The 12,787-nt window shown below is 41.5% G+C and overlaps 1 protein-coding gene and 1 long non-coding RNA gene across 2 annotated transcripts; one reads left to right on the forward strand and one right to left on the reverse strand.

Annotated features, from left to right (window-relative positions):
• Positions 1–3,346: 3,346 nt before the first annotated feature.
• Positions 3,347–9,344, reverse strand: EIF3F (eukaryotic translation initiation factor 3 subunit F). Its single transcript, XM_082052300.1, has 8 exons — positions 9,001–9,344; positions 8,842–8,912; positions 8,587–8,666; positions 7,346–7,483; positions 6,224–6,315; positions 5,921–6,057; positions 5,670–5,783; positions 3,347–4,899 (listed from the first exon to the last, which is right to left on the reverse strand). Exons 1-8 carry the CDS (start codon positions 9,281–9,283, stop codon positions 4,822–4,824), a joined length of 993 nt encoding a protein of 330 aa, XP_081908426.1. The 5' UTR covers positions 9,284–9,344; the 3' UTR covers positions 3,347–4,821.
• A 309-nt stretch (positions 9,345–9,653) lies between these two features.
• Positions 9,654–12,485, forward strand: LOC309439661. The gene is made up of 3 exons (XR_014184056.1): positions 9,654–9,755; positions 10,667–10,944; positions 12,356–12,485. It is a non-coding gene; the product is annotated as an uncharacterized lncRNA (long non-coding RNA).
• Positions 12,486–12,787: the final 302 nt, after the last annotated feature.

The raw sequence follows: 12,787 nt of genomic DNA on the forward strand, positions 1-12,787 counted from the left end.
AGTTGGGAGACAAACTCTTAATTGTCTCTTTTGCATATCCTTGCATCTTGTGCTAAGACGTGATACTGTACAGAATTCTGGTGTGGAGGGACCTGGCTCTCAACTACATAGTTGTGCTGAGTGCTATCAGTCAAGCTGAAACAAAACTTTTTTTCAGAGTAATTTGTTGTTGGTGATATAGGTCACTACAGCTTTGCTGTATCCTGGCTCTAACATTATTTCCCGCTTAAATATGAAGGATTACTTTTGATGTTCTATTTCAGCCTATAGATTAAAAAAAAAAGCTTCACCACTGTTTGTCGTAAGCAGCAAGATCTGGTCAGCTTTGAACCATAGGTCAAAGTAAAACAACAGGACACTGCAGTGATCCAAGTCTAAATTTTGTACTAAAAATACTTTTCCTGTTACACTGCCCTGTGACTGCAGTAATTAACATGCAGACAGTTGAGTGAGCTGTGGAGTTAACCTTCCATGTGAACAAGGAGCTGAGCAGGTCCAGTTCACGTCAGGAGGAGCCCTGGGTTTGGTTTAGCTGCTCCGGTGAGTCACTGCCCAGTGAGTCATGTCAAGGGCTCCACCCACAGCAGTCCAAACAACACAAACCTCACAACCTGAGTTGCCAGCAAGATCTCTAGTTCCCTTGTGTGGAAATAAATCCTTCCTCAAAGCACCAACAGAGAACAGCAGGTTGTTCTGCAACACTATTTAAAAGCGCAGCATGCCCAGCATTTTTTGCCATTGGCTTTTTAATCCTTAGGATTAAACCATGCATTTCAGATTAGTTACTAAGAGGCATATGTCCACAGGTTCACAAAGTCACACCCCAAAACACTACTTCCTCTTTGCAGACTGAAGTATTCTGCCAAGAAACTTAGATGACTCAACTAGCAAGGCAAACTTAGTGACCTTCATCCCAGTATACCAAAATGATCAGCAAATGAAATTGTAATTCTGGCAGTAAGAATTTTTTTTTTAAGTATCAAATTGTAGATGTCAAAATTAAAAGTTTGATCTTCTCAACAATATAGAACATTTTGTCTTATCTCCACTTTCCAAGGCTTACAACCAATCACATGGTTTATCAAAGATCAGTCACTGGATGTGCTGGGTCAGGTTGACACAACTTACATTCTAAATGAGGAATTTGGTATAAACCACTTGGATGTCCACAGAAGGCTTGACAAGAACCCATAATTAGTTAAACTACAGAAGATGGGTATTAGCATAAGCAAGAATGAAGAACTTGTAAGAAAGAACAAAGGCTGTGTTGAAAAGGGAATTTGTAGAATTCTGTTAAGTTGGTCTGGGATCAACTGCAAGTTTTTTCGTAACTGAATAGGGCACAAAAGTTAGGAATAAGCTAATGTTACCTGCTGACAAAACTGAGGTGTCATCAATACTGAGAATAATAGAAACCAGGAGAAATATCTGAATTTAGATTTTTTCAATTAAAAAATTAAAAAGTGTCATAATGCCAGGTCATGCATTTCAATTATTTTTTTTTTTTGGTAAAATGAAGTTCAGCTGCAAATTACAGCAGAAGCAAGAGATCGGGGTGCTCAGTCATATTACATGACAGACACTGAGAGGCAAACAAGGAATTTATAACAGGAAAGTATTAGTATATTCTTATATTCATTGATCTATAGGCTGATATGGGGTATTCTCTTTACCAAATCAAGTTCAAGAAAGACTGAAATTAAGTTTAAAGTGGACAGCTAAGTGATTGAAGCATAGACAGTGTGTCAGAAAAAAGGAGATAAAGCTTAATGTGTTTAGTAAGATGAAGGCTACAGTATGATGGCTAGCTATAGCAGATTACGTATAAGTACTAGGAAGAACATAAAATAAGAACTTTACTAAGGACAAAATAGTTATATTTACATATATTTAAAATAGAATTTAAGATATGATTGGTCAAGACAGGAAATAACTGAATTTTTGATGCAGGAAACCCCTTCTAAGAGAAGGGAACTAGAAAAGATGGCAACAAGTGTCTGTTAAACACACCAAATTAGCAGCACAAACTTCTTTCCCTACCCGGAGAAACACATAGTATTATCCCTTTTTTTCAGTCACATGAATTTAGAATGTCAAATTTCAATTGCTTTTTAGCTTAACCAGGAAAGTAACAGTAGTACAATACAGTCTGCAAGGAGCCCCTTTAGATCTTATTCTAATCCTGGTCACCAGCACACGTGTTCTGTGTCAAGTACCTGTGAGCAGTTATAGGAAACCTGACTGTTGTGTACTGCCCATCTGTTAATATCTCTTGAAGAATCATCTAAATCTCATTTGCAAGCCCTGCAGCACAACACAGTGAAGGGAAGCTGATTACTTGTGAGGGCCCTAATATGACTAAATATAATATACAGTGTATATAGAAAAATACTTAGATAACTATCTCGACTATTTGAAGCCAGACTTTGTCAAAGTTATTTAGAGCAATGCATCCTAAACAGCCAAAAAAAAACAGAGGAAAAGTCCCCTAATCAATAGCAAGTTAAAGCTTGAAATCTTTGGTGATGTTTTTCAGTTCCCAAGCTTTTTCCACCAGATTTTCTGTTGAACTTCATGTTTTAAGCTTTCCATAAAGTAGAACAATTAGAATAAAATACCTTTAGGAATTCCTGTCTAGATTTTCAAACTCTAGAGAAGGAATGCCTTGGTCTCCTAGGTAAATATACAGCCCAGGTTTTACAATTAAGCAAAACGATGCATTACATTTGTGTTTGCAATATTGTCCTTTGTAAGAGTGGCCACTGAAATTTGAAATCAGGCATTCAAAATTCCAGAGCCGAAGTAAGGTTCACAATGTGCTGTTCACCCAGTAAAAAGGGACAGAATGGATGGGATCAGAGGTTTTACAAGGGCTGTATTTTTTCCTACTCCAATTCCAAGCATTTGGCACTGTGCTGTCACCTCTACTTCGCAGTGGATCCTTCTACCAAGGAAGATGTAACCTCAGTCCCTTATGACATATCATCATTAGTCTTCCAGTACTTGTAAGGACAGGAAAATTCCGCAATACCTTTTCTGTAGCTGTACATTTTGTGCAGAGCAGCTTATTAAATAGCATAGCTATTCAACCTGTAGAGCATTTTACATCTTCCTTCTTACATTTTATCACTTTTCCTAACAGGGAATGGTAAGAGTTTACTGCAGAGGTCAGAGAAAGAATATTATGCTTTCCTGCACCTTGCAACTTTTTTGCAGTAATTGAGAGACTTCTATATGCTGCTTGCTCTTTTCCTCCACCTATTTCAAGGCTTACTTCAAAAAACACCCCAACCTAAAAACTTGTGAAATAGTTAAATGGCTGCTTCTGAATGTTAAGTTTAAAGAAGAGGAGGGAAAACAAAACATTTTTATTTAGACTAATAAAAAACAACAGCAGAGTTTTTATACTTACTTAACACCCACAAATATAATTTTCAGATATTAGAATCTTTGCTATACCTTCAGTTTTCATGTACATTGTCCTTGCAATTAGAACTTAGAATTTAGCATTGAGTCACTGGAGGATTTCTTGCTTGGAGCAACCAGTTCAGAATCTACAGATTTGTAACCAGAATCCCTTTCTTGGATTTATCTGGCAAATCAGTACAGAAATTATTTTGGGGAACACTGGCTTTGCACATTTATCTCACATTTCAAATTCATTTACCAAAACAGATGTGAGCCATCAGAAATGGTCATTAGTAATTAGGTGGGAACAGTTATGTTGCAGAAGAGGGACACTTGAACTTCTCAGCAGAGCTGAACAGACTTCTAAAGGTCATGGTATTAGCTGGGACTGTAAAAAGTTACAGCTCAGATTGGTATTGGCTTTGTCTTTCAGGTAGAACTCATTCAATGTGAAATCAGTTTCAGGGAGAAAATGGGAAGTTTCTGCTCACATAATCTTAGCAGCAGTACAGGGTCACAAACCAGAAAGTTCCTATTTAGTAACACCCAAATTTTAATCTCAAAACTTCATGAAGTGTTGTTTTGCTGCACTTTGCTGCTTTTGCAAAGATGGCAACTCCAGTAGCTACACTGGTTCAGCCACAAATGCTTTTCAAGCCCCTTTTAACAATGCATCCCCCCATTGCTAGTGTAATTCTCTGAACCCTCACTTTATGAGGGACTAATGCAATTGACTTTGATTTCCTTTCCCAAATCATCACATATGCATAGAAACACCATAATGTAAACTGAATTCACCATCTCATACTCATGTCAGTACCCTGCTGAAGAAGGACATACACACAGCACCACTGATAAACCAATAACCATTCTGTAATCCTCCAGGGAAAAGGCTATCATGAGCAGCACAAGAAGCCACGTTTTGTGTGCTTTAACAGTTGGAAAAAAACCCACAAAGAAGTTTGCAGAGTTGGAGTTCACTTGTATACACTCTTATTTTCCTTCCTGATGTGGTGTTATCCCCCCTTTCTTTCAAAAGAGAATTCATTATACAATAAATGAGAACAGTTAGGGTTTTTTTTTCTGGACAGAAGGCATTCTTGCCATTGCAATGGAACTTTTATTTCAAATACATTCTTACAATAAAGCTGTATTTTGTTATACATGTAGGTTAACTCAGGAGAGAAAAGATTCATGTATGCCATTTAAAAATGCTGGGCTCGACTAAACTGCAGTCGTTCCCATTCATTTCCTAAACCATGTAAGGGTTTTTTAAGGGCAATGGAAATAAAGATGTAAACCACGTCATCTAGGTAATTAAATTACGGTCCAAGGAAATTTATAACACCACCATAGAAAAGTGTATCTGCTCATTCTTCAGGCTCTTTGAAGTGTAGGGTGGCAGAAGTTTCTTTATAAACTCAGAAGTTTTTCGTTGAGAGCAATCTGTGACTGTGTGAGGTTTGCCAAGTAGGTTACCATCAGTAGGTCCTGAGACGGGAAAAAAACCAAAACACAGCGATCAGAGATATTAACAAAGGTGGTAGCCTATTAGGAAGTTGAATTTTTAACACTGTTAAGCAGTTTTATAGCTACTAGAAACATTGTTAGTCCTGGAAGTCCTACCCTGAGGAATGCTTCCCTTGCAGGAAGAAAGTTTTTGTAGTCTCAGAACATGAAACACTGCTTGTGAAATTTTAACTCGGAGTTCACCCATGTTAACCAGACAAGTCAAAGGGCATAAGCAAAATTAAAAATTAGTTCTGATCTTGCAGACTGTGGGTGAACAACACATTCAGAAACTTAGCTTTCATTTTCTAAAAATCTGTTACAGAAGCAAGGTGGCACACTAAAACCTTGTTCATGTCCTAAGTGTTATGAAAGAAGACAGAATTCCAGCTCAAGCAAAGGCAGCTGGCAAGTCACCAGTTACCCTTGAAATCCATACTGCTTTAAGCTAGGTAATTCATATTGTCCAATTACTCTAAAAGAAGAACTGGTGCTGGCTTTCAGATTACTTGGATAATTCTGAAGTACTTCCAAACTTATTCTCTCATTTGCAGTTGCCTGCAAGATTATTATGGTGAGCTCCTTCATCCACCTTCAGCTCTTAAAACATTAAATTACTGACAAGAAAGGGCTGTATTTTCTATTAATGTGTTTGCATGAACAGATTGTTTTGATCACAAACAAATTTGTGTCTGTATGACAAATTTACAAAATTGCTGCCAATACACCAAAAAATTAGATAATGAACTTACATTGATATTGCTGTTCAACATTGTCTCAAAGTCCTCTGGTGAAATCTTTGGCACCTGGTTAATGAGATCCATCAGGAAACGCCCCACAGTGTTGTCAGCAGCCACTTTGCCGGACTAAGCATAACAAACATACACTTCAACATAAGTAAAAGTCGGTGTTTATGGCCCAGAAAGAGAATATATAAAAAGAAAAACAAGATGCACAGGCTTAAATCAAACTTATTTGCTGGCTCATAAAAAACTGCCCTTACCAATACATCCTCTGCATACTGCAGCACCATTGTCAGGGTATCCTGGATCCTGGCTGAGGCTGACCCCACCTGCTGCAAGTCACTGGACAAGCCAATCACTCGATTAGGACTAAAACACGTCTTCATTATAAGATCCACTGAAAGCAAAACGAGGATCAGTGAAGAAAAACTGACTGCCAGACAAACCTTAACTTGTTGAAGAGTTTTAGCTTCAGCTAAAATGTCAATTTTACCAGGGTAAAAAAATGCATTTGAACAATGTCACAACAATGGTTATAATCAAAGTAGGAAGAAAACATTTACCTCCTATCCGCTCTGTATCATAATAAACATATTTCACTGTTAGAGGCGTGAACATCACGCCCATAGTTTTACCAGGGACTCCCATTGGGGCACTAGAAAAAAGAAGAACAAAACAACATTTTCAGCATTGAGGTATTTAAGGAAGGCAGTAATAGATTTCCATTTCAATTATATTTGTTAGTACTGAAGTGTGAACATGAGTAGGTTACTCGTTCTCACCAAAATCAGCAATATTAAGACCACGGATAACTGAGGACAGGAAATCAGTCCTGGCATACTAGTAATTGCTCATTTTCATCACTGAATATTCCTTGTTGGTCTGACATTTGTAGTGTCTTAGCCACAGTTCCTTCCTACTTACAGAGCAGTGTTTTTCTAACCTGAAATACTCCATGCTTTGAGAAATAACTTAAGGAGGAGCAAAAATATGACAAAAACTCAGGCACAAAGCACTCTCAACATCTTTTTTATTCCTATTATTCAAAGTATTTGAAGTCCATTTATGCTTTCAGTAAGACATCATGAAAGGGGTTCCTTTTTAAAGATGTGCAGTCAAGAAGCAGTAGACTTCTGCTACAAAGAAAGGCTGGGTTTTTTCAGCCAGTACTGGGAAGTACAGTGAGATGAGATATTTTGTTTCTCAATATTTAATCTCCAATATTAATTGATTAAAATTGAAGGGGTTCAGGGGATGAAAGCCTGATCAAGAAAATTCTGTTTCAATTATGTTTTAACTGCACTAATCCTCCAATTTGTATAAGCTTCTGAGCAATAGAGCCTACTGACTACAGGCTAGTGTTTAGACAGTGCGATGGAAGCTGGTGACATTGATGCTAGCTGTATGCATCCTGTGAAATGTCACACAGATGTTCAGAACACTTAAGTCGCTTAAGCTCTAGAAGGCAAAAGCTTATGAAAGGTCAGGTCTTTCAGCTTGACAGTGGTCAAGACTTTCCAATGAGAAGCAAGCCATAACCTGTGGCTCACTTGCTGTGTTCTAGCTACTGCACAATATTGTCCAGAATGGGACACTGCAGCCCACTACACTTCTCGTTACCCTCATGCGGTCTCTCTCAGTAATTCAGATAGCTCCCCTCCCAGAAACGCAGCATGCCAGAGTACCTGACGTAGGCTTTAATGCTCATGCGTGAATTCTGGAGACTCGTGTCCACGGTGAGGTGGATTGGATTGTGCGCTTCCCGGCTGTAATACTCATGGATCAGGACGGAGTGTTCTGTGATGTCGTGACCTGTTGCGTACCTTCAAAAAAGCACAGGTTGAAGAGCCATTCTTCCAACATTCAAGTGTCAGTGTTTGGTATTGTTGGTATTTAACAGGTTGGTATCCTAAAACACTGATTTGCGAACACTGAGCTGCAGAAGCACACTAAATACAAGTGGTTTAACTACAGAATTTATAGTTTCATGGCCAGCTGTCCTAGAATTGTAGAAGTCACAAGCTGAGCACATCCATGCCCAGAACAGGCACACGGCCAATGCTGTAGTACCAGCCATAAAGAGTTAGTACATTTGACATCAGACACCCAGGATTCAGTTATCTGTCAATATGTTCTGGACCAACTTTTGATTTCTGTCAGAAGTCAAAACATACCAAACAACTTTGGACCAAACAAGTAGATCTTCCAGAAGTCAAACATCTCTCTGCAGGAGATAAAACTTGTTAATCTAGCTCCTTTAACTGCTCTGTAATTAGCTTTTTGCATATCCAAGAAAACTCCTGTCATTAGAACTGCACTTTGCTGTGCTATTAGAAAGCTGTTGAGGAAGTTTGTTCCACAGGAACAGAACCAAGGTATTCTGTAGGATCAGAGAAGCATGAAAAGACTAACAAAGCTATCTACCCACACACTCAGATACACTGTTCCCATAACGCCTCCCCGATCTTGCTTTGCATCCCGCACACAAGTACTTCCACCTTTTCTCAGCAGAGAACTACTGCATGCTCAAGCTGATACCACTGATTCCTCCTGAGGCCTTCGGTACTTGAAACTACTCTCCTGTGTTCCCCCTTCTTTCTAACCAGTTATCTCTGTGCTGCAGGTTGTATGACTGGTGGCTAAGTTCTTCTAACAAAGCCATGCAGGCATTCTCTAACTCATCAGTCCTCTGTGATACCTTTGCTAGATACAAACAAAAATAAACCCTGTAAGTCTCCAGTACTGTCTCTTCCTATTAGGAATAGCAGGAGCTTTACAACTGACTTTATAACAAGAGTTGCAAGATCTCACTGTCACAAGCATTAGCACTTCTGCTTCTCAACTCATGACACAGAGAATTATGTATTTCAGGCGGTTTAAGGGACCAACACAACTGCTTTCGCGTTCTTGCAAAAGGAGAACTTACCAGCCCAAGATGATCTCGCTAGGAGACACTTTCTTGTGCAACTCATACATGTTTTTGGCAAATTCCATATCGACTGCCACCTGAGAAACGGGACAGGGCCAAGTCAGCTGGTGACAGGGATGCTGACCGCGCAGCGGAGGGCCCCGCGGGCACAACCCTCCCATCGCAGGGCAGCACAGGGGCCGCGCCCCCCGGGAGCCGCCGCCTCGCCGGGAGACCCGCGGCCCGCCCTAGAACCACAGCCCCGCTCCGTACCTCATCCTCGGACTCGTTGTGCGGGACGGAGAAGCAGTTGGTGACCTCCACCGAGTGCTTGTCCACGGTCCCTGCGGGGGGGCAGCGCGGTTAGGGGGGCGCCGTAGGGGCGGCGGTCTGCTCGCCCCCCGGCGGGCGGGGCGGATCGGCGGCTCTTACCCAGCAGCGTCCCGATGACCCGCGCCGCGCCCTCGTTGCGCCGCTCGAAGCTGTCCACGATGGAGGCGAGCACGACCGGGTGCAGCCGCACCACGCGGCCGCCGGGGAAGGGGCCCGAGAGCGCGGCCGACAGCGGCGCGGCCTGCGGCGGCGGTGCTGGCGCGGCGGGCGGGGGCGGCGCGGCGGTGGGGGGAGCGTTTCCCGCCGGTGCGGCGGGCGCCGTTGTCGGGCTCTGCGCTGGGGCAGCCGCGGGTGTAGCCGGAGCTGGAGCTGTCGCCGCCATTTTGCAAGAGAGAGAGGCGGGGGGTGCGCGCCGGCAATAATTGGCTGATCTGAACGCCTGTCACACAGTGCTACCTTGCTATTGGGGAAAGTAGTGTTCTAAGGCCCTCCTGCCTTTTGCTCACCAATCTGGGGAGAGCGATGAGGGAAAGACGCTTTGATTGGAGAAAGAGTACATGGTCTCTGACTGAAGCGCAATCTTGTTCCTCCCCTCTCGGGGCCGGGAAGTTTTTCCATTGGGTTCTCGCATTCCCCGCCTCCGCGCCTATCTCCTCTCTCCATTGGCTGATTTCACCTCTACAAGCTGTCTGTCAGGGCGGGAAGGCCTATTTACTGTCTGTGGCGCTGTCATTCATTCTGCTGGTTGCTAGGCGGCAACAGGGTTTCTGCGTGTGCGGAGTGCCGAGCATTCGCCTGGCCGGTCCGGCAACGGGGAGCGCGGGCGGTGCCCGCGGTTGAGGCACCTGCCGGAGGTAGGCTGGGCACACAGGGCGTCCCAGAGCTCCCCACGGCCTTCCACGCCAGGGGGTTGCTTTTCTCCGGGCCGCCCGAGCTGGCCGTGTTTCCTTGGCACGTACCCAGCCGTGCCTCAGGCCTGTGGTGCCCCCAGCTGCGAGGGCTATGCAGCCCGGAGGGTCCTGGCCCTATGAAGCAGAGAAGTGCTGTTAGCCCCGTTTTCTGGGGCTTTGTTGCCAATGTGGCACAGAAGTGGTTGCCAGGTATCACAAAGAGAACAAGTGCTAGTCACCTCTACCCAAGGTTTAATGGTTACCCAACAATTTGACTTATTGGATGTAATTTGCCCACTGCTTGTAGTACCCCATGTTTTCACTCACAAGCAGCAAACCTGTTTTCCATGGGGCAGGTGTGGTGAAATGAAGTGTGTATGCTTTCTGTAACCAGTAAGGAAACTGGATTGTTTCAGAGCCTCCTTTTTCATTTCTTGGCCATAAGCTTGCAGCTACTATCTTAACAGTTGTAGCAACTTAGTAGCAGATTTACCCTTAAGTGTCTTATTTAAAACCTTTAATCACAGTTTAATATCAGGTTGACAAACTTTAAGGGAGAACTTCAGGTATCATTGAAATGTTTGGGGTTTTTTGGCCTTGGGCTGTTCTTTTCCCACAAGCAAACGGTTTATATGTGTGTATTCATACACATACATAAATACTGAAAGATCCAGATGTCTCACCTCCTGATAAAATGCTTACTGTGGTGAAACTATGCTGGTAAAAACTGCATCAGTTCTCTGGCACCACTTTGTCTATTAGAATGTCGTTAGAATAATTGAGAACATTTTCAGGTAGTTGTTTCTGAGGTGTAGCAGAGAGAGAAGTGCAGTGTTGGTTACTACCTCAGGTGCAACCATCTTGCTCTCTTACAGATCCACTCGGGCTCCTGACATGCTCTTACCCACATTTGGCTTACCAGTTGAAGTAATTTTAACATTTAAAAAAATAATATACATTATGACTGTGGCTTTGGGAGTTGTCTCTGCTTCATTACCAGAGTGGTGAACATCATTAGCTGATGAGCAGTTTCATCTCAGTCTTTGAAGACAGGGTCCTGAGTATAGAAGGAACATTCTGCCCGTGTGCTAGCAATTTGCTTATTTTACATAAGTGGAGAACACCTGTTAAAGCTACAAAGGAGAGCTAACAGGTAGGAACAAGAACAGATTTTTATCTCTTCATAAAAGCACTTCCTAGTCTGTGTACCAGTGAAAATTTGATCTCCTATTCTTAGGCTTTCACTGTGCAGCCTTCATTTCTTGTAGGTGTGCCTGGGTCAGATTGCATAAAGCTTTAAATTGTTTCTGTTCCTGGAGCTCTTGTGTGTCATTGAGAAGTCTAATGTGTGAGTTGCTCTTGTTAAAGAGCAGCTGTTTGATCTCATTCTTGTTTGCATCAAACTACCCTTCGAGCTTAATTTGACATAGTCAGCAGATTCAGATGATGCAAGCAAGGCTGTTTAAGACCTGCCCATTATAATTTTATGTTGCCACGTTAAAAATTGGTCAGCTTAATATGGAGCTACAGTTGTGCTTAGAAACAGGCAACTGTGATAACATTATTTTAATATGTTGATGTCAAGATGCTGGACAGAATGCTGGAGAGTGTATGTAGTGAGTAAAAATGGAGAGCCTATATTTCAAAAGTCAGTGGTTGGCTCACACAAAGCCCACTTAATACTAAGATTGTATAAATGTAATGATAAGAAAATCAGTTGCGATAGTATAATATTTGGAGCAGATGTGTCAAAGCTACAAAAAACTGTTTTTCCTTGCTGAATGACTGCTGAAAAATAGGGACCTTCATAATTAATATAGTTTTACAAAGTATCAGTTTTCTTCTAGAGGAGGGTAGTTACCAGCGGCGCATATTAATGGTGCCTGTTGTACAAAACCTAGTGCCTACCTAGGGAGCTGATTAAAATGTTTAGATACTACCCCATTACAGTAAAATCTGTCTACTTAGAGGGGAAACAGAAGACACATTTGCACACAAACATGAATCAGGGTGGTAACTCGGGGCCTTCTGATTTTATATTTTGCCTTCCTTGGTTTTCCTGCATCTGATTTTGGAGGTGAATATAGTTAACCTCCTAGCTCTGCTCGTGTATGTTTTCACTTTATAGTCCTTAGGTGTGACTGAATCATTATTATTGCATTTGCTGTCATGTCAGCTGCATTTTTGCAGATGACGTATAATTTTTTTATTCAGTAGCTATCTTCTCATCTTGCTTGTATTACTGGAAACAACATAATCTCTTGCTCTAAGGAAAAATATTTCTTACATTGCATCACAAATAAAATAAAATATTGACAATTTATTTGATTAACTATTTCAGGACATAGTTCTATGTTGTTAGTTTCATGGGATTGAATCTGACATCTTTATGCCATGATTTATAAGAATAATTTTCTATTGTGCATTTTGTCTAAGAAGTTAGTAGATTATTTCAGTTACTTCTCCCAAGAGAAAAATCCATCACTGAACTTAATATTTATTTTATATAATCATGCTTGTCTAGTAAAAAATTAATATCAGGTCTCGTTTTCCAAATAATTTAGGGATCAAGGTAGAGAAGTCCATTTGTCTGCCTGGAATTTCAAGTGTCTGTCTCCAGCCTTTGTTGTGCTCACAGAGCTCCCTCTTCACCTTCTCTTACAGTGGAGTTACTGGCACTTCTGTTGTCTACTGGTTATCTGTGTTTTTCAGGATCCATGTGTTCTGCCTTCTATCCATGACTTTTACATGATGTATTCAGTTTTTGTTTGGTGTTGTTTTGTTTTTCCTATTAAAAAAGTAGTTGTTCCCTTATTTAGTCTTAATGGCATGTCTTAGATACTCATCTGCTTCTCATGCATTTGGTGTTGCCAGTAGATGAGAGTTTTTGGCAGCAGCCAGTTCCCAGTGTAATGGCTGATTCAGCTTCATCTCTTCAGCAAGAGGGATTCAGGCCCTTCCCTGGTTTTGTGTAATGTTTTATGGGGCTACCTGAA

The sequence above is a fragment of the Streptopelia decaocto genome (assembly GCF_964273445.1).
Source record: "Streptopelia decaocto genome assembly, chromosome: 5".
Lineage (NCBI taxonomy): Eukaryota > Metazoa > Chordata > Aves > Columbiformes > Columbidae > Streptopelia > Streptopelia decaocto.